This window comes from Cherax quadricarinatus, chromosome 1, assembly GCF_038502225.1.
Source record: "Cherax quadricarinatus isolate ZL_2023a chromosome 1, ASM3850222v1, whole genome shotgun sequence".
NCBI lineage: Eukaryota > Metazoa > Arthropoda > Malacostraca > Decapoda > Parastacidae > Cherax > Cherax quadricarinatus.
The window spans coordinates 17,484,819-17,508,602 of NC_091292.1; the positions used below are offsets into that span (position 1 = coordinate 17,484,819).

Sequence of the window (23,784 nt, forward strand, 5' to 3'; positions counted from 1 at the left end):
TCTTAAAAGATAATATATCTCCCTGCTCAGTGCAGGAAATCACTGCCTCTCCCTCTTCATCAGCAACTCCATCTTCCCAGTATCTCTTAACTCCCCATCTAATGGCTCCCTGTTTTGTGTGTGTGTGTGTGTTTTAACTGTTAATGGATTTTGTTCTCTAGGCTTTCTCTACTTATTGATTTCACTCCAAATTTTTTTCTTATTCTCAGCAAAGCTTGTTAATAAAACCTCTCCCACACTCTCATTAACTCTTGAACTCCCTCACAGTTCTTTTTAACCTCTCTTTTACATTCCATAGTACAATACTCCTCCCTCTGTACAGTACGTATATTACTTCTACTCTGCTAAACCTTTCATATATACCAATTTTTTCTCCCTTATACCCTCTTTGCCTCATCATTTCACCAGTTGCTCCTCTTCCCTCCTGCATCCACCCTCCTATATCCACAAACTTTTGCTACACTAGCTAAGCAGTACAGTACAGTATTAAGGAAATATTCATATTGAAAATAAATTTGAAACTTTTATTATCAATTGAAAAATTACATTTTTTTTTTTTTGTGCCTTTTTTTTTCAGCTTAAAAGCAGAGTGGCTGTACTCTCAGGGTAAAGGGCGTGGGTTTCAGGTAGGAGAGCACGCTGCACTAGTTCAGTACCTGTCAGGCGTTTGCCTTGCTGGTGGAGGATGGGGAGGTGCAGACCTTCCTGATGATGATGATAAGTTAGCCAAAATTCTCCAGTTGGCGAAACAACATCAGCATGATCTCAGACATTCTGTTAATGGACAGGATGTTAGGTAAGCATCTTAGCTGTACTTGGCTGAATTTAAATGAAATGGAATAATCTTATTTGCCATATACTGTACTTTCGACCATAGTGCCTTCAAAATTATGAAATAAATCTGTAAAAAAATCGTAGAACAAGCAAATTATATTTTTATTCATCTGTTTTCTTCAAAATTCCTGGTTGCATTGGACATTACCAAAGCTTGTATCTGTATGTAAACTTCACTTGATAGGTGTACAGGAAGCTTAAATTTTACGAACTAAGGAAGAGCAGGTGACTGGTAACGATGATTGTGGTGAATAGAAAAGAGATGATTTTGCTGGATCATAACAGCATTAGACAGTTCTGCAGCCAATGGATTTTGTCTGTTGTTTCCATATCTCATATTTTCAAAGTCCATTAAATTGAGTGTTTAGTGTTAGTTTTATTTTCATGTCAGTGTTAAATAGAGGGTGTCAAACAAACTTAGAGTTCTTCAGCTACTGCTATTTTTTTATTTATGCCTAGCAAGATCAAAACTCTTGTAACCATATACGTATTAAAGTTGGGATCAGTAGCTTTTGCATTTACCAAGATATTTAACCCTTTCACTGTTGGTCCCGTAATATTACGGCTTGCAAGCCAGTGTCGGTCCCGTAATAGTACACCAAAATTCCAGCAGCTTTAAGTCTTGTGGGAGAAAGCTGGTAGGCCTACATATGAAAGAATGGGTCTGAGTGGTCAGTGTGCACAGTATAAAAAACATCCGACCATGTTTTTCATTTAAAACAGCAACTTTGCAGTGTATTTTCATATGGTATTTATGGTTGTATTCTGGTTTTCTTCGTCTCATTTGATAGGATGGAAGGTACGTGTATTACAGAACTAGAGATGATTTTGAATAGTTTACAGAGTAAAAGTACCTTGAAATTGAGCTCAGAGTAGCGGAAATGTTCGATTTTTGCCGATGTTCGAGAGTAAACAAATCACGTAACACATCCAATACACGTCAACTGGTGGATCTAATATGCTTTCACAAATGTGCTGATATTATTTATACCATTTATACAGTAATGCAGCAGTCTGCATAACAGTAAATCTTTTATTTTTGGTGTGGATAAATATTCAAAATGGAAAGCAAGCGTAATATAAGAGAGGCCTGGAGTCATTACTAATGAACAGAGAAAATGTTATTTTAGTGCTAGGAATGTTTGTTAATTCTGGACCCTATTTTGAAATTGGCCTTCCTTGAATTGTGTATGAAATTGGCCAGATTAGTAAATTCTGATCACTTTATTGGTTAGTTGAAATTAGTAAATGGGCAGTTTCTTGTACACAGTCGATAGAACAAAAGGAGTTCTAGTGAAATAGCCATGAGTTTGGTCGACTGGAACAATGGAATAGGGCTCAATGTGGGCAAAATTGCCAATGTGTAAATATCGCCAAGGCCGCTAACTTTGTGAGAGCGTACTTCCATGAGTTTTCCATCAAATTTTGTACTTTTGGTGTCATTACCATCGGGAAAAGATTCTCTATCATTTCATAAGATTTTTTTTTTTTTTTAATTCTTCAGCACTGAGAGCAAGTTTGTGAACAGGGGTCTCGACACCAAAAGGGTTAGAGCACTTATGATTTGAAATTTCTCACTGCCTTTGTTCAGCCAGCTATCTAAAATAATTTCATGGCTTCACATTTTTCTTAATCAGTTTAATACTATATTGTAGTGTCTTGGCTCACACACTAAAGCTTTATTCTTTATAGTATTGTCTCAGCATTTCTCCACACATTTTTTCTTCTTCTTTTTAGTTATTTGACTAAATAATACAGCTAGTTATATTGTATTAGCTGCTTGTATAGTGGTTTACTAGTTTTGCTGGGTAGTGCACAACAGAACCAAAAAACTTTGAACCTAATAAAGGCTAGGGGGAAATAAGAAGGTGACATGCTACAGAACTTGCTGATGAATGTAGGTGTTGTTCTCTTATAACAGCTAAACTGGTGGTCTCGTAAATCTACATCAATGGGATCATCGCAGGTGTTGTAGATCTATGCATAACTCGGAATACCCTCACATATCCTGTGAGTGGCAAATTTGGTCCTAGACATGAGAAAATGGGTCTGTGTAGTAGGTGTGTGCAGTATAATCATAATCCTGACAGACGTTAAAATAGCAACTTTGGGGTATATTTAGGATAGTTTTTGTATTTTTCCTGGCTGTTTTTTGGTGCCAATAGATAGATCAGAAGATGTACTAGTGAAATTGAAGATTTTGATCTGCTGAAGACTGGAGGGTGGGCTGAAATAGATGTCAAATTGGGGGAAAGGGTCAATTTGTTTGACAATGGATTCAAAATGGAGAATAAGTGAAGTATGGGAGAGGCCTGGGGATTTGATTAATGAATAGGAGGGTTATTTTAGTGGCTGGAATGCCTACAGTATTTGTTTTGGACTTGTTGTTTTAATCATAATTTGTTGAAAATGGTGTAAAATTGGATAAATTACCAGGCACTTAATAGGGCAGTTCTGATGACTGAAAGTGCAGTTTCTATGGATCAGTGGATAGTACTGAAGGCATACTAAGAATTGGGTTGGTTTGAAACTGGAAATGGCCTAAAAAGAAAAGGCCTCAAAGGGGTAAAATTGCTGTAGCACAAAGTGTTCCCCAACTTCCAACTTCACACCTGCCTAATTCCAAAAGTATTACGTCAGTTTTTTTTTTTATGGGGATCATTATTTGTAGAATAATTCTGACAAAGAAGGGGCTTTCAATTTGTGGTCAAGATACATGCAATTCTTCAATATATACATCATGTGAGGTAGTAGCAGGCATGGTGAGTGCATAATACTGTAGTACAGTATATACAAGAATGGTTGATGTGATCAGCTGATGGCTACATCTAATTTAACATCTGTATTTTTCTTTTTTTATGGCCTGTCATTCACTGCACTTGAATCAACTCAAGTAATACCCATTTTATCTCACTCATTTTGTGGAAAAGTATGTGAAATAATAACATTTTTCACTTGGCAATAAAAACTACACAGCTTTCCTTATTTAAGAGTCATTGTTTTATATCTTACCAAGTGCTGTTATGTGGGTGAAGTATGACATTATGCTTGTTGTCTTACCTTGTTTTGCATGAATTGTTAGTAGAACTACCTTTTGCAGTTTTTGGGAAAGCTTGGTTCATGTATTTCCTATTTAGCTTGAAATGTAATTGGTATCAGAATGTGTGAGAGACAGAGTGAGAGAGAGACAGTGTGAGAGAGAGTGAGAATGAGAAAAAGAGAGAGAGAGAGAGAATGAGAAAGAAAGAGGGAATGAACGAATTAATGAATACAAATAAAATTTTTACTTGATCATTTTTTGTTATGGTACTTATTAACAGTTCACATTTGGATACAGTTTAGCTAACTGATCCATGCAGTCTCTTCTTTCAGTGTCTAAAATACATTAATTGTTAACTAGCTCATTACAGTATTTATTAACTTATTAGCTTTCAAATGATAATTAATTGAGCAGGTTTCCTCTTTTAGTGAATCTTCAAGTGGACGAGGCAGTAGGTCTAGTAGTCATCATGACTCTCCAGCAATGCACCGGCGAAGTGTTGTACGATCAACGTCTGTGAGACGCAACACTGGTTAGTCAGTAGATTTACTGTTTTTTTCTTATTTCACAACATTTTTATGCTTGGCTGCAAATGCTTAAATGACCTTAATCTTCTACCACTTTATCAGATAAACAGCAACTTCAAGTTTTGCATAATCAAATAATTACTCTCATAGTTTACATTCAGAAAGTTTGTTGATATTTATAGTCAGTGTAAAATTGTGTATCACTATCATCTTATTATAAGCATTTTCTGTGTCTACCTTTCTGAAAGTTGCCTCTTATTTTGCTTTTCTTAGTATCATTCTTTGTGAGAGTAAATTTTTGATAGAGCCTAAGCCTGGGATCTAGTGTGAGCCTTTATTTTAATCTTAAGTCCTGCCTCAGTAATCATAAATTGTGCACACTTGTATATGCAAAGCACATCACTGCTGATGCTCAGAAAAATATTTTAGAAATTTATATGACTCTATATTATAATAGACGTTCAATTTAATCATTAGACTTGAAAATCAACCTTAGAAAAAAGATCTTATGAAAGCCTAATGATTAAATCTACTTAATATATTGGTAATTACACTATAGACAAGAGAATTTTTTGGCACTAAAGTAAGCTATATATACAGAGTTACTTATGTTTGTCCTTATGAACAAGCAGAAGCATCCATTTTGTAAGGACATATTTCTAGTGTATCTAAACAATATTTTGCTTTATAATTAATTTTAAATGAAGATAATCTGCATAATTCTTAAAATTAACATTTATAGAGAAGTTATATTCTTTAAAATAATTGTTATAGCAGAGATGTTATGGATGCATGACATAAATTGCATTTTATGTATTAGGATGTGTGATATAAATTTTGCTTGTAGTTTCAGCTACTATGGATTCTGAACAAACTTTTTATATACAGAAATGGAGCGACACTTCTTAGCACTTTAATTGTAAAGTTGATTTCAATGTTTCATATTTCCCTTTACAATAGTTCTCTGAATATAATCTTTGATCACTGCTATTTAATTGGTGCCCAAGATTATGGCTGAATAGGTTATCCCTAAAGAAATAGAGATAATTGAATGGAATGTTTGCATATACTATCTGTCATGTTCAACACATCACCCAATCTTCCTAAGACAAGATGCATTGTGGAGTGCAGAACTATAGATCAGGATTTCTCTCTCTACCAATTGAGGCTTTGTTGTACAATAACAATTTGAACAGAATGGCAGTTCATTATACTGTACAGTGCTTTTAGAAGCTAGAATATCTGTTCTGGGCATTATTGTACATGTATTAGGTTTAGGTTTTTTCATGGACATGAGAGTACTGTATAGTTTATAGATATCTAAATACTTTACATCTTTCTTTTGTTAATTCATTAAATCAATTACAATTTGGCAGGCAGTAGATTTTGGTTAATTCCCAACATCTTAACCAGAAGCTAACTTTGTTTTCAACAGCAGATAAGGGTGTTAGTACATGTAATAGGTAAAGTGGGATAGTAACTTGTGTACAGCAAAAGCAGAAGTACCTAAATATGACATTTCTTAACCCTTTGACTGTTTCCGACGTATAAATACGTCTTACGAGCCAATGTTTCTGACGTATTTATACGCACAAATTCTAGCGGCTTCAAATCGAGCGCCAAAGGCCTGGTAGGCCTACACGGGAGAGAATGGGTCTCAGTGGTTGGTGTGCACCCTGTGAAAAAAATCTGGGACCTAGCGGTGCATTGTGGGAACGCCATGTTGTCAGTCCATTTTCACCATGCCTCTCGGTAAGAAGTTCCTCACTCCTCGGCGGATTGGAGGTCTTTTGTTCCCAAGTGATAGCTCTAACAGCGATGAAAGTGTCAGTGACAGTGAATTCAAGGGTTTTCAAGTGAGTGTTACCGAAAAAAGTGCCCAGGATAACGTAAATAGTGACGAAAACCCAGATGACCCACAACCTTCGACCTCTGGTGCTGTGCCGGCTTGTTCACGTTCACGTTTGCCTGTACCAGGACGAAAGAGGAAACTATTTGGTCGTGTACAACACCCTGATGATAGCAGTGATAGTGATAGTGATAGTGATTTCAAGGTCATTGAAAGCAGTTCTACTGACAGTGAGAGTGAATATTCCCCAGTGAAGCGCCAGTATGTACGACGTAGCATGCGGTCTGGTAGTGTTTCATATGTTGTTCCAAGGGGAAGGAGAAACTCTGGGAGCACATCCCGTGGCCCAACACCACGACCTGATAGTGAAGATGACGATATTGTAACGATGGGTATGAATGGTGACAGTGAGGGAGGAGGCAGTGGTGGTGATAGTGAGGGTGGCACGGCCCATGTGGCACCATCACCGGGCCACGCTACTAGCCACGCGGCTGACTCAGCAGAACAACCAGCCTCACCCTACCCCACACTGCCACAACCTGCACCACCACAACCTGCACAGCCACAACCACGGTACAATATCCAGACCCCACCAGCAGACCGCATCTGGGATTGGCAGGACGGTGACGAGTTTGTTCCCAGTCCCCATGACTTTGATGAAACACAAAGTGGAATAAAGCCATCTTGTCCACTTGGGAACAATGCCAGTGAACTGGACTGCTTTGAGTTATTTTTCGATGAACCCCTGATGGACATCATTGTCAGGGAAACAAATACATACTGTGATTACACCATGGCAAATACAATTCTCTCACCAAAATCACGGCTACACAAGTGGAAGGAGACAACTGTGGCAGAGATGTACCTGTTTTTTGCCACAATAATGCTTATGCCACATGTGTATAAGCACACTGTCACCACATACTGGACAACAGATCGCCTGATTTCAACTCCAGGTTTTAGTGACATTATAGGTGTCAATCGTTTCCTGATACTGTTGCGTATGTTACACTTTTCAGACAAAACCAGGCCTGACAGAAGCGACAGGTTATATAAGATAAGAAATGTGTTTATGTACCTGAAACAAAAGTGCTGCATGTATTTTTATCCCTTCAGGAAGCTTGTTATTGATGAGTCCTTGATTTTATTCAAAGGAAGACTCTCATTCAAGCAATATATACCAAGCAAGAGGAAACGCTTTGGTATAAAGCTATTTGTACTGTGTGATTGCAAAAGTGGTCTAGTTTTGGATATTATTGTGTACACTGGCAGTAATACTTTGAGAGATACCATGAAGTTATTGGGTATCTCTGGTGATGTGGTTCGAACAATGATGGAACCATATCTTGGTAAGGGGCATATGTTATTTACTGATAACTGCTACACAAGCCCCTTACTCAGTGATTTCTTGCGAGTGAACTTGACAAACGTGTGTGGCACAGTGCGTGGTAATCGCAAACATATGCCAAGGTTTGACGCTGGCACTCGCAGAGGTGAGGTGCAAGCCTTTGCTGCCAATGACATCATGGCATTTCGGTGGCATGACAAACGTGATGTCACATTGTTGACATCAGTTCACAAAAACGAAATGGTACCCAGTGGCAGGGACAACAGAGAGACCAATGAACCCATTCTAAAGCCTGCAGCTGTCATGGACTACAACCTCAATATGCGCTTAGTGGACAAATGTGACATGCAGATTGGGTTTGCAGACTGTGTACGCAAGAGTTATAAGTGGTATATCAAACTTTTTTTCCATCTTGTTGATATCTCTATGCTAAATGCTTATAACATATACAAGTTGAAGACCAACAAAACACCAAAATATGGTGAATTTTGCCTGTCATTAATCAGACAAATAATTGCAAAGTACAAAGGAGCAACTCCTGCAATAGACCAGCGCCCACAGACGTCATCTCGTATGAGGCCTGGTGATCACTACCCCATACAACTGCCTCCTACTACTGCCAAGAAAAATGCTCAGAAGAGGTGTTATGTATGTATGCATACCACAAAACGCCCACAAACACGCAGAGACACTCGTTTTATGTGTGAGGAGTGTGAAGTGCCCCTCTGCATATACCCATGTTTCAAAGAGTTCCACAAGCTGCAGCAGTTCTAGGAACGTGGTTAGTGACTGTACATATGTATATATATTATGGAACAATAGTAATAAACATTGTTTTGTATTGTTTGTTTGTGTAAACAAAGTGTATACACAAACTAATAGTGATAAAGTTTGTTCTGTTATTGTGTTGTAAATAATGAGTGTATATTTGAACAATGCACCTTACATTGGTCTCACAGGCCACATAAGTTACCTGGAACAGAAAAATATTGAAAAATGCAAGAAACCTTTGAATTAGAGTAAATAAAAGAATACCGGGTGGGCGGCAGTCGCCGCTGTTGCCGTACGCACGTCAATTTCTGCAAACTTTGCGGCTCTATATCTCGGTAAGTACTGATGGCAAAATTTTTTTTTTAGGCTTAAAACACTAGTAAAAATATTCCTAACATTTTCATAAGAAAAAATATTTTTTTTTTTTTTCGAATATTTGGCGACATAGAATGACAGTTTCAGAGAGGGCCCTGAAACAGTCAAAGGGTTAATAAAACTGTATCTCTTGCTAGTTTTACAATATTCTGCCATTGACAGCTTCATTTTTTTTTGGGGGGGAGGGGGGGGAATGTGTTTTCTATGATCTCTTGTTTCCCTTACATAGTCCTTTGTCTATTTTCTTAACTTGTATTTTCCTTTCTTTTTTACAACTCGGTTTTTATCCTTTTCATGAGTTGTTTCTCAGTGAAAGCAAGTGGTCTTTATGGACTAAATTTTTATTGTTTATGCTCTTGTTTATTGTACAGTGGACCCCCGCATAACGATGGCATCACATAGCGATTTTTCCGCATAACGATTACTTTTATCGCAAAATTTTTGCCGCGCATACCGATTAAAAACCCGCTTACCGATTTTCGTCCGAGACGCGTCCAATGTGCCCTCACATGTGCCGGCCGTCCCATTGTTTACCAGCCAGCCTCCGCGGTAACATCCAAGCATACACTCGGAATATTTCGTATTATTACAGTGTTTTCGGTGCTGTTTCTGGAAAATAAGTGACCATGGGCCCCAAGAAAGCTTCTAGTGCCAACCCTGTGGTAAAAAGGGTGAGAATTAGTATGGAAATTAAGAAAGATTTTGAAGGGTTTGGGGCTAACCCTGAGAAGCCTATGCCAGTTGTGGAATCCATTGTGCCTACTTCAAAGATTAAGGAAATGTGTGCACAGTGGGTTGAACTGCAAACCTTTATAGATGAAAATCACCCTGACACAGCTGTTGCAAGCCGTGCTGGTGACTATTTCAATGACAATGTTATGGCCCATTTTAGGAAAGTCTTGAAGGAACGGGAGGTACAGAGCTCTATGGACAGATTTGTTGTGCGACAGAGGTCCAGTGACTCTCAAGCTGGTCCTAGTGGCATTAAAAGAAGAAGGGAAGTAACCCCAGAAAAGGACTTGCTACCTCAAGTCCTAATGGAAGGGGATTCCCCTTCTAAACAGTAAGAAGATAATGCTCTCCCCTCCTCCCATCCCATCAATCATCACCAGATCTTCAATAAAAGTAAGTGTCATGTAATTGTGCATGCCTTTTTCAGTTTGTGTGTATTAAAATTAACATTTCATGTGGTAAAAAAAAAATTTTTTCATACTTTTGGGCGTCTTGCACGGATTAATTTTATTTCCATTATTTCTTATGGGGAAAATTCATTCGCATAACGATTATTTCGCATAACGATGAGCCCTCTTGCACGGATTAAAATCGTTAACCGGGGGTCCACTGTATTTCTCAAAGTTTTGTCATTTTGTTTTTTTTTTTTTTTCACACAATACAATACAGTGGACCTTTGGATGTGTGAATAACAAGAGCGGCTAAAAGAGGTCAATATATCTGAAATGTGTAGGGAGACACTGGTCAGAGAAATAGCAAGCATCGAACTTAAGCTAAAGGAATCTTATAGGAGTCAGGAATCGTGGGAAGAACTAAAAGCCATAAATGAAATCGAAAGAAGCCCAAAGTATTTCTTCTCCTATGCCAAATCAAAGTCGAGAACAACGTCCAGTATTGGGCCCCTACTTAAACAAGATGGGTCCTACACAGATGACAGCAAGGAAATGAGTGAGCTACTCAAGTCCCAATATGACTCAGTTTTTAGCAAGCCACTAACCAGATTGAGAGTCGAAGATCAAAATTAATTTTTTATGAGAGAGCCACAGAATTTGGTTAACACAAGCCTATCTGATGTTATCCTGATGCCAAATGACTTCGAACAGGCGATAAATGACATGCCCATGCACTCTGCCCCAGGGCCAGACTCATGGAACTCTGTGTTCATCAAGAACTGCAAGAAGCCCCTATCACGAGCTTTTACCATCCTATGGAGAGGGAGCATGGACACGGGGGTCGTCCCACAGTTACTAAAAACAACAGACATAGCCCCACTCCACAAAGGGGGCAGTAAAGCAATAGCAAAGAACTACAGACCGATAGCACTAACATCCCATATCATAAAAATCTTTGAAAGGGTCCTAAGAAGCAAGATCACTACCCATCTAGAAACCCATCAATTACACAACAAAGGGCAACATGGGTTTAGAACAGGTCGCTCCTGTCTGTCTCAGCTATTGGATCACTACGACAAGGCCCTAGATGCACTAGAAGACAAAAAGAATGCAGATGTAATATATACAGACTTTGCAAAAGCCTTCGACAAGTGTGACCATGGTGTAATACCGCACAAAATGCGTGCTAAAGAAATAACAGGAAAAGTCGGTCGATGGATCTATAATTTCCTCACTAACAGAACACAGAAAGTAGTAGTCAACAGAGTAAAGTCCGAGGCAGCTACGGTGAAAAGCTCTGTTCCACAAGGCACAGTACTCGCTCCCATCTTGTTCCTCATCCTCATATCTGACATAGACAAGGATGTCAGCCACAGCACCGTGTCTTCCTTTGCAGATGACACCCGAATCTGCATGACAGTGTCTTCCATTGCAGACACTGCAAGGCTCCAGGCGGACATCAACCAAATCTTTCAGTGGGCTGCAGAAAACAATATGAAGTTCAACGATGAGAAATTTCTATTACTCAGATATGGTAAACACGAGGAAATTAAATCTTCATCAGAGTACAAAACAAATTCTGGCCACAAAATAGAGCGAAACACCAATGTCAAAGACCTGGGAGTGATCATGTCGGAGGATCTCACCTTCAAGGACCATAACATTGTATCAATTGCATCTGCTAGAAAAATGACAGGATGGATAATGAGAACCTTCAAAACTAGGGATGCCAAGCCCATGATGACACTCTTCAGGTCACTTGTTCTATCTAGGCTGGAATATTGCTGCACACTAACAGCACCTATCAAGGCAGGTGAAATTGCTGACCTAGAAAATGTACAGAGAACCTTCACGGCGCTCATAACGGAGATAAAACACCTCAATTACTGGGAGCGCTTGAGGTTCCTGAACCTGTATTCCCTGGAATGCAGGCGGGAGAGATACATGATTATATACACCTGGAAAATCCTAGAGGGACTAGTACCGAACTTGCACACGAAAATCACTCACTGCGAAAGCAAAAGACTTAGCAGACGATGCAACATCCCCCCCAATGAAAAGCAGGGGTGTCACTAGCATGTTAAGAGACCATACAATAAGTGTCAGGGGCCCGAGACTGTTCAACTGCCTCCCAGCATACATAAGGGAGATTACCAACAGACCCCTGGCAGTCTTCTAGCTGGCACTGGACAAGCACCTAAAGTCGGTTCCTGACCAGCCGGGCTGTGGCTCGTTTGTTGGTTTGCGTGCAGCCAGCAGTAACAGCCTGGTTGATCAGGCTCTGATCCACCAGGAGGCCTGGTCACAGATCGGGCCGCAGGGGCGTTGACCCCCGGAACTCTCTCCAGGTAAACTCCAGGTACTCCAGGAAGGTTGGTCTAAAACCGAAACGTACGAAAACTGAATTAATATATCCCATAAGAAATAATGTAAATGCAATTAATCCGTTCCAGACGACCAAAAATATTAACAAAAACTACATTTTTTAAAGAATAACTATAGTTTTACATACAGAAAACTATGAGAAATAAATATAAATGACTAATTTTAATGATAAATGAACGTTACATACCTTTATTGAAGACTCTTGTTGGCATACTGAAGATGGCGAGGAGGGGAGAGGGAATTGGGGTTATTGTTTGGAAGGGAAATCCCCCTCAATAAGCACTTCAGGTATCAAAGCCCTCTCTGGGGTTTGTGATCTCTGTTTTGTTAGCACATTTACCTCTTTCTCATCTTTACCTTCCTTGATTTCTACTTTCTTTGCCAGGATGGAGCAGATTGATTTCGACTTCCCATGCATCCTGGCAAGCTCAATCAAGGAAAGTGTCCCTCGTGACCCATGGCTTATTACTAGCTTTCCAAAACACACACAATTTACGCTTTTCAACATTGTTGTTCTTGAACGCTCTGGGGTTTTCAGAGTGATACACTAGTAAAGGCTTCACTTTGAAATCCCCACTAACATTACTACAAAACATGGAAGTTAGTGTCTTCCATAGGCTTGTGTCCTGGCAGTGCCTTTTCCTCCTGAGTAATGTAGGTCCTCCTTGGCATTTTCTTCCAAAAGAGGCCTGTTTCGTCACAATTGAACACTTGTTGGGGTTGGAATTTTTCAGCCTGTATGCACTCCTTGAATTCACTTAGGAATTTTTAAGCTGCATTTTTGTCAGAACTCGCAGCCTCACCATGCCTTATCACACTGTGTATGCCACTATGTTTCTTAAATCTCTCAAACCAACCTTTGCTGGCCTTAAGATCACAATTATCAGTACTTGTTGCAGGCAATTTCTTTACAAGGTAGTCATGCAACTGCCTTGCCTTGTCACCAATAATCGACTGCATGAGACTATCTCGTGCTAATTGTTTCTCGGCGATCCACACCAACAATAAGTTCTCAACATCTTCGAGAACTTGCGATCTCATTTTTGTGAGCATATTTGCCTCTTTTGCAACAGCAGCTTCCTTGATTTCCTTTTTCTTGCCCATGATGGAAGCGATGGTTGTATGAGGTTTCTTATAGTACATCCTGGCCAGCTCTGCCACACATACACCACTTTCATATTGTTCAATGATGTTTTTCTTGAATTCTGTCGTATTTCTCACCTTCTTTACCAAAGGCATGGCACTAGGAGCTTTCTTTGGAGCCATGGTGGCTTATTTAGCAGTTATTTTTGCAACAAGTCAGCCATCTCCCACCGAGGCAGGGTGACCCAAAAAGAAAAAAATCCCCAAAAATTAAATACTTTCGTCATCATTCAACACTTTCACCTCACTCACACATAATCACTGTTTTTGCAGAGGTGCTCAGAATACAACAGTTTAGAAGCATATATGTATAAAGATATACAACATATCCCCCCAAACTGCCAATATCCCAAACTCCTCCTTAAAGTGCAGGCATTGTACTTCCCATTTCCAGGACTCAAGTCCAGCTATATGAAAATAACCGGTTTCCCTGAATCCGTTCACTAAATATTACCCTGCTTACACTCCAACAGCTCGTCAGGTCCCAAATACCATTCGTCTCCATTCACTCCTATCTAACATGCTCACGCACACTTGCTGGAAATCCAAGCCCCTCGCCTACACAACCTCCTTTACCCCCTCCCTCCAACCCTTTTGAGGACAACCCCTATCCTGCCTTCCTTCCCCTACAGATTTATATGCTCTCCATGTCATTCTACTTTGATCCATTCTCTCTAAATGACCAAACCACCTCAACAACCCCTCTTCAGCCCTCTAACTAATACTTTTATTAACTCCACACCTTCTCCTAATTTCCACACTCCGAATTTTCTGCATAATACAGTGTATTTACACCACACATTGCCCTTAGACAGGACATCTCCACTGCCTCCTCGCTGCAGCATTTACAACCCAAGCTTCACACCCATATAAGAGTGTTGGTACTACTATACTTTCATACATTCCCTTCTTTGCCTCCATAGATAACAATTTAGCAGTTGAAAGTACTAAAATGAAGAATGGAATATTATGAAATGTATCATATGAATGCATGAGGTGATGGTCACTCGCTGATAAACAATGGCTGGGAATGGAGTGTGAGGCCCCTCGGGGCCGTTCATACGCGTCCTGGACAAACGACTATTTGCGAGTCAAACGACGATTCGCGAGTCAATGTTTTGACGAAAAAATGTTATGATTTTCAAAAATTACGACTTTTGATGCTTATTAAAAACAAGGGACCACTGTACATTATTCTAATCTTCCCCCATCCCCCTCTTTTTTTGTAATTGATTGTGTTATCTTCTTTGGGTTACCTTACCTGAGCAATAGATGACTATTAAGTTAAAAAAATAAAGAGATTATTGGCCAGTTCTTATATTGTATAAAGTCTTGTATTTTTCTGTTTCTCAGCTAATGCTATTATTTTTCCCATTGGATGTAAGTTTAAACTTTTTGGATATCATACATAAGGTGGTCTTTCTTTTAACCCTTACACTGTCCAAACCCCCAAATTTAATATTGTGTCCCCTATATGAAATGGTAAAGAATCTTTTTCTGAAGGTAATGACACCAAAAATATGAAATTTTATGAGAAATTTATGGAATTATACATGTGAAAAGTTAGAGGTCTTGGATCAGTTTAAAAATTGGCTATTTCACTCATTTCAGTCTTATTTTAAGGAAATTCCATTGCTCCATTAGGCCAAATTCTTAGGTATTTCACTAGTAAGCCTTCCATCAATTGAGCACAAAAAATGGCAGTTTTTTTTTTTTCATCATTCAACACTTTCACCTCACTCACACATAATCACTGTTTTTGCAGAGGTGCTCAGAACACAACAGTTTAGAAGCATATACCTATAAAGATACACAACATATCCCTCCGAACTGCTAATATCCGAACCCCTCCTTTAGAGTGCAGGCATTGTACTTCCCATTTCCAGGACTCAAGTCCGGCTATATAAAAATAACTGGTTTCCCTGAATCCCTTCACTAAATATTACCCTACTCACACTCCAACAGATCGTCAGGTCCCAAATACCATTCGTCTCCATTCACTCCTATCGAACACGCTCCTGCACGCCTACTGGAAGTCCAAGCCCCTCGCCCACAAAACCTCCCTTACCCCTCCCTTCCAACCTTTTCGAGGACGACTCGTGCCCTGCCTTCCTTCTCCTACAGATTTAAATGCTCTCCATGTCATTCTACTTTGATCCATTCTCTCTAAATAACCAAACCACCTCAACAACCCCTCTTCAGCCCTCTGACTAGTACTTTTATTAACTCCACACCTTCTCCTAATTTCCACACTCTTAATTTTCTGCGTAATATTTACACAACACATTGCCCTTAGACAGGACATCTCCACTGCCTCCAACCGCCTCCTCGCTGCTGCATTCACAACCCAAGCTTCACACCCATATAAGAATGTTGGTACTACTATACTTTCATACATTCCCTTCTTTGCCTCCATAGATAACGATTTTTGACTCCACATATACCTCAACGCACCAGTCATCTTTTTTCCCTCATCAATTCTATGATTAACCTCATCCTTCATAAATCCATCCGCCGACACGTCAACTCCCAAGTATTTGAAAACATTCACTTCTTCCATACTACTCCTCCCCAATTTGATATCCAATTTTTCTTTATCTAAATCATTTGATACCCTCATCACCTTACTCTTTTCTATGTTCATTTTCAACTTTCTACCTTTACACACACTCCCAAACTCATCCACTAACCTTTGCAATTTTTCTTTAGAATCTCCCATAAGCACAGTATCATCAGCAAAAAGTAACTGTGTCAATTCCCATTTTGTATTTGATTCCCCATAATTTAATCCCACCCCTCTCCCGAACACCCTAGCATTTACTTCTTTTAGAACCCCATCTATAAATATATTAAACAACCATGGTGACATTACACATCCCTGTCTAAGACCTACTTTTACCGGGAAGTAGTCTCCCTCTCTTCTACACACCCTAACCTGAGCCTCACTATCCTCATAAAAACTCTTTACAGCATTTAGTAACTTACCACTTATTCCATATACTTGTAACATCTGCCACATTGCTCTCCTATCCACTCTATCACATGCCTTTTCTAAATCCATAAATGCAATAAAAACTTTCTCTAACTTTATCTAAATACTGTTCACATATATGTTTCAATGTAAACACTTGATCCACACATCCCCTACCCACTCTTAAACCTCCTTGCTCATCTGCAATCCTACATTCTGTCTTACCTCTAATTCTTTCAATTATAACCCTACCGTACACTTTTCCTGGTATACTCAGTAAACTTATTCCTCTATAATTTTTACAATCTCTCTTGTCCCCCTTCCCTGTATATAAAGGGACTATACATGCTCTCCGCCAATCCCTAGGTACCTTTCCCTCTTTCATACATTTATTAAACAAAAGTGCCAACCACTCCAACACTATATACCTCTCTGCTTTTAGCATTTCTGTCATGATCCCATCAGTTTCAGCTGCTTTACCCCCTTTCATTCTACGTAATGCCTCACGCACCTTCCCCACACTTACATTCTGCTCTTCTTCACTCCTAAAAGATGGTATACCTCCCTGGCCAGTGCCTGAAATTACCGCCTCCCTTTCTTTCTCAACATTTAAAAGTTCCTCAAAATATTCTCGCCATCTACCTAATACCTCCCTCTCCCCATCTACTAACTCCCCTACTTTGTTTTTAACTGACAAATCCATATGTTCCCTAGGCTTTCTTAACTTGTTTTACTCACTCCAAATTTTTTTATTTTCATTAAAATTTCTTGACAGTACCTCTCCCATTCTATCACCTGCTCTCCTTTTGCACTCTCTCACCACTCTCTTCACCTTTCTTTTAATCTCCTTATACTCTGCTCTTCTTATAACGCTTCTGCTTTGTAAAAACCTCTCATAAGCTACCTTTTTCTCTTTTATCACACCCTTTACTTCATCATTCCACCAATCACTCCTCTTTCCTCCTGCCCCCATCCTCCTATAACCACAAACTTCTGCCCCATATTCTAATACTGCATTTTTAAAACTAATCCAACCCTCTTCAACCCCCCACTACTCATCTTTGCACTAGCCCACCTTTCTGCCAATAGTCGCTTATATCTCACCCGAACTTCCTCTTCCCTTAGTTTATACACTTTCATTTCCCTCCTACTTGTTGCTGCCACTTTCCTCTTGTCCCATCTACCTCTTACTCTAGCTATAGCTACAACTAAATAATGATCCGATATATCAGTTGCCCCTCTATAAACATGTACATCCTGGAGCCTACCCATCAACCTTTTATCCACCAATACATAATCTAACAAACTACTTTCAGTACGTGCTACATCATACCTTGTACATTTATTTATCCTCTTTTTCATAAAATATGTATTACTCATTACCAAATCTCTTTCTACACATAGCTCAATTGAAGACTCCCCATTTACATTTACCCCTGGCACCCCAAATTTACATACTACTCCCTTCACAACATTTTTACCCACTTCAGCATTGAAATCCCCAATCACAAGTACTCTCACACTTGGATCAAAACTCCCCACGCATTCACTCAACATTTCCCAAGATCTCTCTCTCCTCTACACTTCTCTCTTTTCCAGGTGCATATGCGCTTACTATAACCCACTTTTCACATCCAACCTTTATTTTACTCCACATAATCCTTGAATTAATACATTTATAGTCCCTCTTTTCCTGCCATATCTTATCCTTCAACATTATTGCTACTCCTTCTTTAGCTCTAACTCTATTTGAAACCCCTGATCTAATCCCATTTATCCCTCTCCACTGAAACTCTCCCACTCACTTCAGCTTTGTTTCACTTAAAGCCAGGACATCAAGCTTCTTCTCATTCATAACATCCACAATCATCTCTTTCTTATCATTTGCACAACATCCACGCACATTCAGACTTCCCATTTTGACAATTTTCTTCTTATTCTTTTTAGTAATCTTTACAGGAAATGAGGTTACTATCCCATTGTTCCCGGCATTTTAGTTGACTTTTACAGCACGCATGGCTTATGGAGGAAAGATTCTTATTCCACTTCCCCATGGATATAAAAGGAAAAGTAATAAGACCAAGAACTATTAAGATAAAATAAAAAAATAAAAAATACCAATTTTAAATTATGTATAGTCTAAAGTAAACAATGTAGACATTAATGGCACTAAAACAACATTTCCTCTGTTCATAATGCCATTTCCAGGCATTATGAACAGAGGAAATGTTGTTTTAGTGCCATTATAGTTGCCTTCCATTTTGAATTCTTAACCCCTTGACTGTCGCAACCCCCAATCCTGAGGTGTCTCCTGGTGTTGCAAAATTTAAAAAAAAAAAAAATTTTTTTTCTTATGAAATAGAGAATCTTTTCCCGATTGTAATGACACCTAAAAAACAAAATTTGATGGAAAACTGACGGAATTACACTCGCGAAGTTAGCGACCTCTGCGATACAATTTCACGAAAATTAAAAAATATGACAATTTCAAAATAAGGTCCAGAATGAACAATGCAGACATTCCTGGTTTTAAAATAACATTTTCTTTGTTCACCAGTCATGTCTCCAGGCCCATCTGATACTACTCTTGCTTTCTATTTTGAATTTTTATTCAAACAAAATATAGAAGATTTACTGTTATGCAGACTATTGCATTATTGTAATAATTGTACAAATAATGTCAACCCATTCATGACTGCATATTAGAATGGCTAGTTGGACATTTATTGGACAATGACATCATTTGTTTACTTTTGAACATCGGCAAAAATCAAACATTTTCCCTACTTTGAGCCCCATTTCCAGGTTCTTTTTATAGTAAAACCAATCAAAATCACCTCGATTTCTATAATATGTTTTCCATTCTATCAAATGAGACCAAGAAAACGAGAATACAACCATAAATACTATACGAAAATAGACCACAAAGTCGGCATTTAAAAAAAAAGGGTCGGAGTTTTTTTTTCCTCATTGTGCACTGCGTGCTCCAGGATTTTTTTTATATGGTGCACACTGACCACAGACCCATTCTCTCACATGTGGGCCTACCAGCTTTCTCCTGCTTGATTTGAAGCCACTAGAATTTATGAGTATGTATACGTCAAACACGGTACCTCGTAAGATATATATATACGACCGAAACAGTCAAAGGGTTAATCACACAAAAGTAGAAGATTTACTCTATTTCTCAGATGGTAAAATACAGTGGTCCCTTGATAATCGTCGGGCTCAATAGTCGCCCTTTTTGGAAATCGTCGCGTTATTTTCATCCAAACATTGGCTCGTGAATGGTTGGTTGACTCGCTAATCATTGTTTGTCCTGGATGCGTACTCACGGTTCTGAGCCGCCTCGGCCTCCCTTCCCCGCCAGTGTGCCATTGTTTACCAGTGAGCGACGGTCCCCTCACTTGTTCATATGAAATATTTCATAATATTCCATTACCTTTAGTGCTTGCAAGTGCTAAATAAGCTACCATGGCTCCAAAGAAAGCTCCTAGTGCCAAGCATTTGGTAAAGAAGGTGAGAAATATGATTGAATTTAAGAAAAACATTATTGAACTATATGAAAGTGGCATACGTGTAGCCGAACTGGCCAGGATGTATAACAAACCCCATACAACCATATCTTCCATCGTGGCAAAGGAAAAGGAAATCAAGGAAGCTGTTGTTGCTTGGAGAAAATTGTGGCCAGATTGTGTCCACAAGAGGGATTTTGAAGGGTTTGTGGCTGACCCTGATGAGCCTATGTCAGTTGTGAAATCTATTGTGGCATTGGGGAGTTCCATGGGGTTGGATGTGAGTTTGGAGGATGTGGGAGAGTTGGTGGAGGACCACAACGATGATATAACCACTGAGGAGCTGCAAGAGCTTCAGCAGGAACAGCAACAGATCGCAGCTCAGAATCGTGCTGCAGAGGAGGAGGAAGAGAGATGGAAGAAGGTGCCTATGTTAAGGAGATTTCTGAAATGTGTGGTAGGATGGAAAGATTTATGTAGAAACATCACCCTGAGAAGGATGTTGCAAGCCATATTGGCAACTTGTACAGTGACAGAGTCTTGGTCCATTTTAGGGAAGTTTTAAAGAGACGCCAGAAACAGAACTCTCTGGACACTTTTTTTGCGAGACAGGACTCCAGTGACTCAAGCTGATCCTAGTGGCATTAAGAAACAGAGAAGAGAAGTATGTAACCCCAGAAAAGGACTTGATACCTGAGGTGTTGATGAAAGGGGATTTCCCTTCCAAACAGTAACTAATCCAATCTCTCTCATCCTCCAGTCTTCCATACACTAAGAAGAATCGCCTATAAAGGTAAGTGTTATGCTGTTAATGTTTCATTCATCATGTCCCTTTGTATTGTTTATGTACTACACCTATATTTCATATAAAAAAAAATTTTCTTTTAATACTTCTGGGTGTCAGGAACAGATTAATTGTATGTAGTATTTACATTATTTCTTATGGGGAAAGTTGATTTGAAAATAGTCTATTTCAATAATCGCCGCACTTCCAGGAATGGATTAACGACGATAAACGAGGGACCACTGTATAACCAGGAATGGTTGGTCATGGTTTATGGTGTCCCAATAATTAAATCAGACTTATTAAAAAGCCATAAAACAGACTGGAGGTGTAGAGGGGGCCTTACCCATCCTCAGGCTTGTTGATAAATATCGAACATTTCCCCTTGATTTCAGGCTGCTTCTGTTCCTGAAAGCAATCAAGATCATCACTGTTTCAGTAATGTGTATTCCATTCTATCAAATGATACAAAGAAACAGAAAATAAAATTATAAAAATCCTCCAAGAAAACTGCTCGAAATCGTGATTATTAAACCATATATTGTACTACATTGAACCCCTGGATATCGTAGTCGTCAAATTTCGTAACATTCGAGAATTGTAAAGTTTTTTCATCAAAATATTGGCTCGGTGATCATCATTAAGCTTGGTAATAGTCATTCGTCCCGAACACATCCACACGGCAACAGTGGACCAACACTCAGTGTGCCACTGTTTATCAGCCAGTGAGCACGATCCCATGCGTTCATATGACACATTTTGTATTCCATTCTTTTTAGTGCTTGCAATTGCTAAATAAGCCACCATGGGTCCAAAGAAAGTTCCTAGTGCCAGCCAGCCCTTTGGTAAAGGGCTGAGAGAGAGAGGGGAGAATGTGGCTTCTTCAGTGATTCTGTGATATGTACAATACTAAAGCAGCGGGAGTTGATAAGGGCTATAGCGCCAGCCAGCGATAAAGTGTAGCATTAACAGTGTAGCAAGTAAGTTAATCATATAATCGACAGAAAAAGGACAGCTCGAAACTGACTCCTCCAATGTTGTTGGAGGTATAGATGGCTACTGACTAACACCGCCGCCTCTGCTGCCGCCATCACCACCACAATGTAAGGCCTTTAAACTCCCAACAATAAAGAACACAACACTCGTCACACACGTAATGACGTATTTTATTCATTCTAGAGTATATATCATGTTTCTATGTTATTAATATTGTTTATTATGTCATATTAGATGAATTGTGCTAGATAAATAAGCCATAGAGTTGATGTTAGTGTCATATTGAAGGACTATCTTGTCCTGTCTCCCAACACACACCCCTGCTGCCGCCACAATTCCTAACATATGCTAGAAACAGACATCTCTGGAACACTTTTTTGAGCGACAGGGGTCCAGTGACTCTCAAGCTGGTCCTAGTGGCATTAAAAAACAAAGAAGGGAAGTAACCCCAGAAAAGGACTTGGTACCTGAAGTCTTTATGGAAAGGGATTCCCTTTCCAAATAGTAATTTCTCCATCCTCTCCCCTCCTCCCATCTTCAATACACTAAGAAGAGTCTTCAATAAAGGTAAGTGTCATGCTTTTGTTGTTTTCCTCATGTCTCATTGTTTTCTGTGTAGGTAAATGTATATTTCACGTAAAAAATTATTTTTTTTAATACTTTTGTGTGTCTGGAACGGATTAATTGGATTGACATTATTTTTTATGGGGAAAATGAATTCGCAAATCTTCAAATTCGGCTTTAGTCACACTCTCTGGAACAGATTAATTACGATAACCGAAGGTCCACTGTACATGATCACACATTTTTCCCATCATGAACCACTTGGGGTAGTATTTTTTTATACTCTGCACACTCAGCACATAGACTCATTCTCTCATATCTAAGCCAAAATTTATTACTCACAGCTTATCCGAGTGAGCTAAACTCTTGACATAAGAACATAGGAACATAAGAAACAAGGAACACTGCAACAGGCCTACTAGACCATGTGAGGTACCCTGGCCATGAGTGGCAGCTCATGCATAGGAGCTGCAGAGCTGCAGTTCCCCCCAGATACTCACTGTCAGACGTATGACTTCATCAGCCTTACGCTAAAATAATTTGCTGTTGACAAATATGTTGCAGGAAAAATCTGTTGTATGTTGGTGTCGATGTACTTAAAAGCGTTTTTTTTTTTTTTTTTTAAACAAGATCAAAATTATTAAAAATAGAAGTTTGATGCAGTACGATACTATAGGTATTACTGGCATTACAAGCCGCCGCTGCTGGCCACAATGACGTAGTTCTACATGATAGTCACTGAAAAGGTTAAAGATAATGTTGTGATAGTTTTTCCAAAAAAAATGGACTTTGATTTACATGCTATTTTTTCTTCTATGTTAAAATCATCAAGTTATAAGGAAACTTTCCATTCCATCCTGCCAGTAAAGGGAGATTGTTCATTATTGCTTATGGAGAGCATTGTGATATGCTGCACAGGCTTGAAAACTGGACTGCTTATGCAGCTGCTCTCCTTCCTTGTTCTTGCTGTTCCTTTAGGGATAACTCGTTTCATCCATGCTTTACGAAGTATGCAGAAGGTATTGATAATAAACATGTTGATCAAATTGTAGAGGAGTAAACATGTTGATTCATAATCATCTTTAAAATGCTTTTGTCATACTGTTCTACAATATTGTGCCTAGTTACAAATCAATCACAGCTAGAACTAACCCAGGCTAGGAAAAATCCTTACATTTTTTTAGGAATGCTTCCAGTTTATTTTAGTGAAGCCGTTAAGTCTCAAGAATGCTTGTAGTGTACCATTTTAAAACCTTTTTCAATGTTGCCTTTATTCCTTCTAAATTCAAATATTGTGTGCATTTATCTGTTTTTTATGGTTTTATTCACTTTAACTAAAGATTTTTCTTGTTCCTTATTCACTTAAATGTTAGTTAGAAATCTAAAGAGGGTGTAGTGGTGAGATGTTTTTATATTTCAAAAATAAATGTTAGTTAATAAAAATAAGGTTCATATTATCTAAATTTTATGAATATATTAATGTTCTCATTTTTGTTTTTATTATATTGACAATTAGTTATTTAAATTCCTTCTTGCAGGAAGCAATATCCCAGCTTTT

At 38.9% G+C, this 23,784-nt stretch overlaps 1 protein-coding gene across 4 annotated transcripts in view; it reads left to right on the forward strand.

Moving 5' to 3' along the window:
- The window catches only part of Cep97 (centrosomal protein 97kDa), a 255,616-nt gene that overhangs the window by 125,727 nt on the left and 106,105 nt on the right, over positions 1–23,784 (forward strand). For all 4 annotated transcript variants that reach the window (XM_053774178.2, XM_070100344.1, XM_070100200.1 and 1 more), the window contains exons 8-9: positions 578–796; positions 4,303–4,406. In XM_053774178.2, coding sequence (XP_053630153.1) covers positions 578–796; positions 4,303–4,406 — 323 coding nt within the window. The remainder of the gene's footprint in view (positions 1–577; positions 797–4,302; positions 4,407–23,784) is intronic.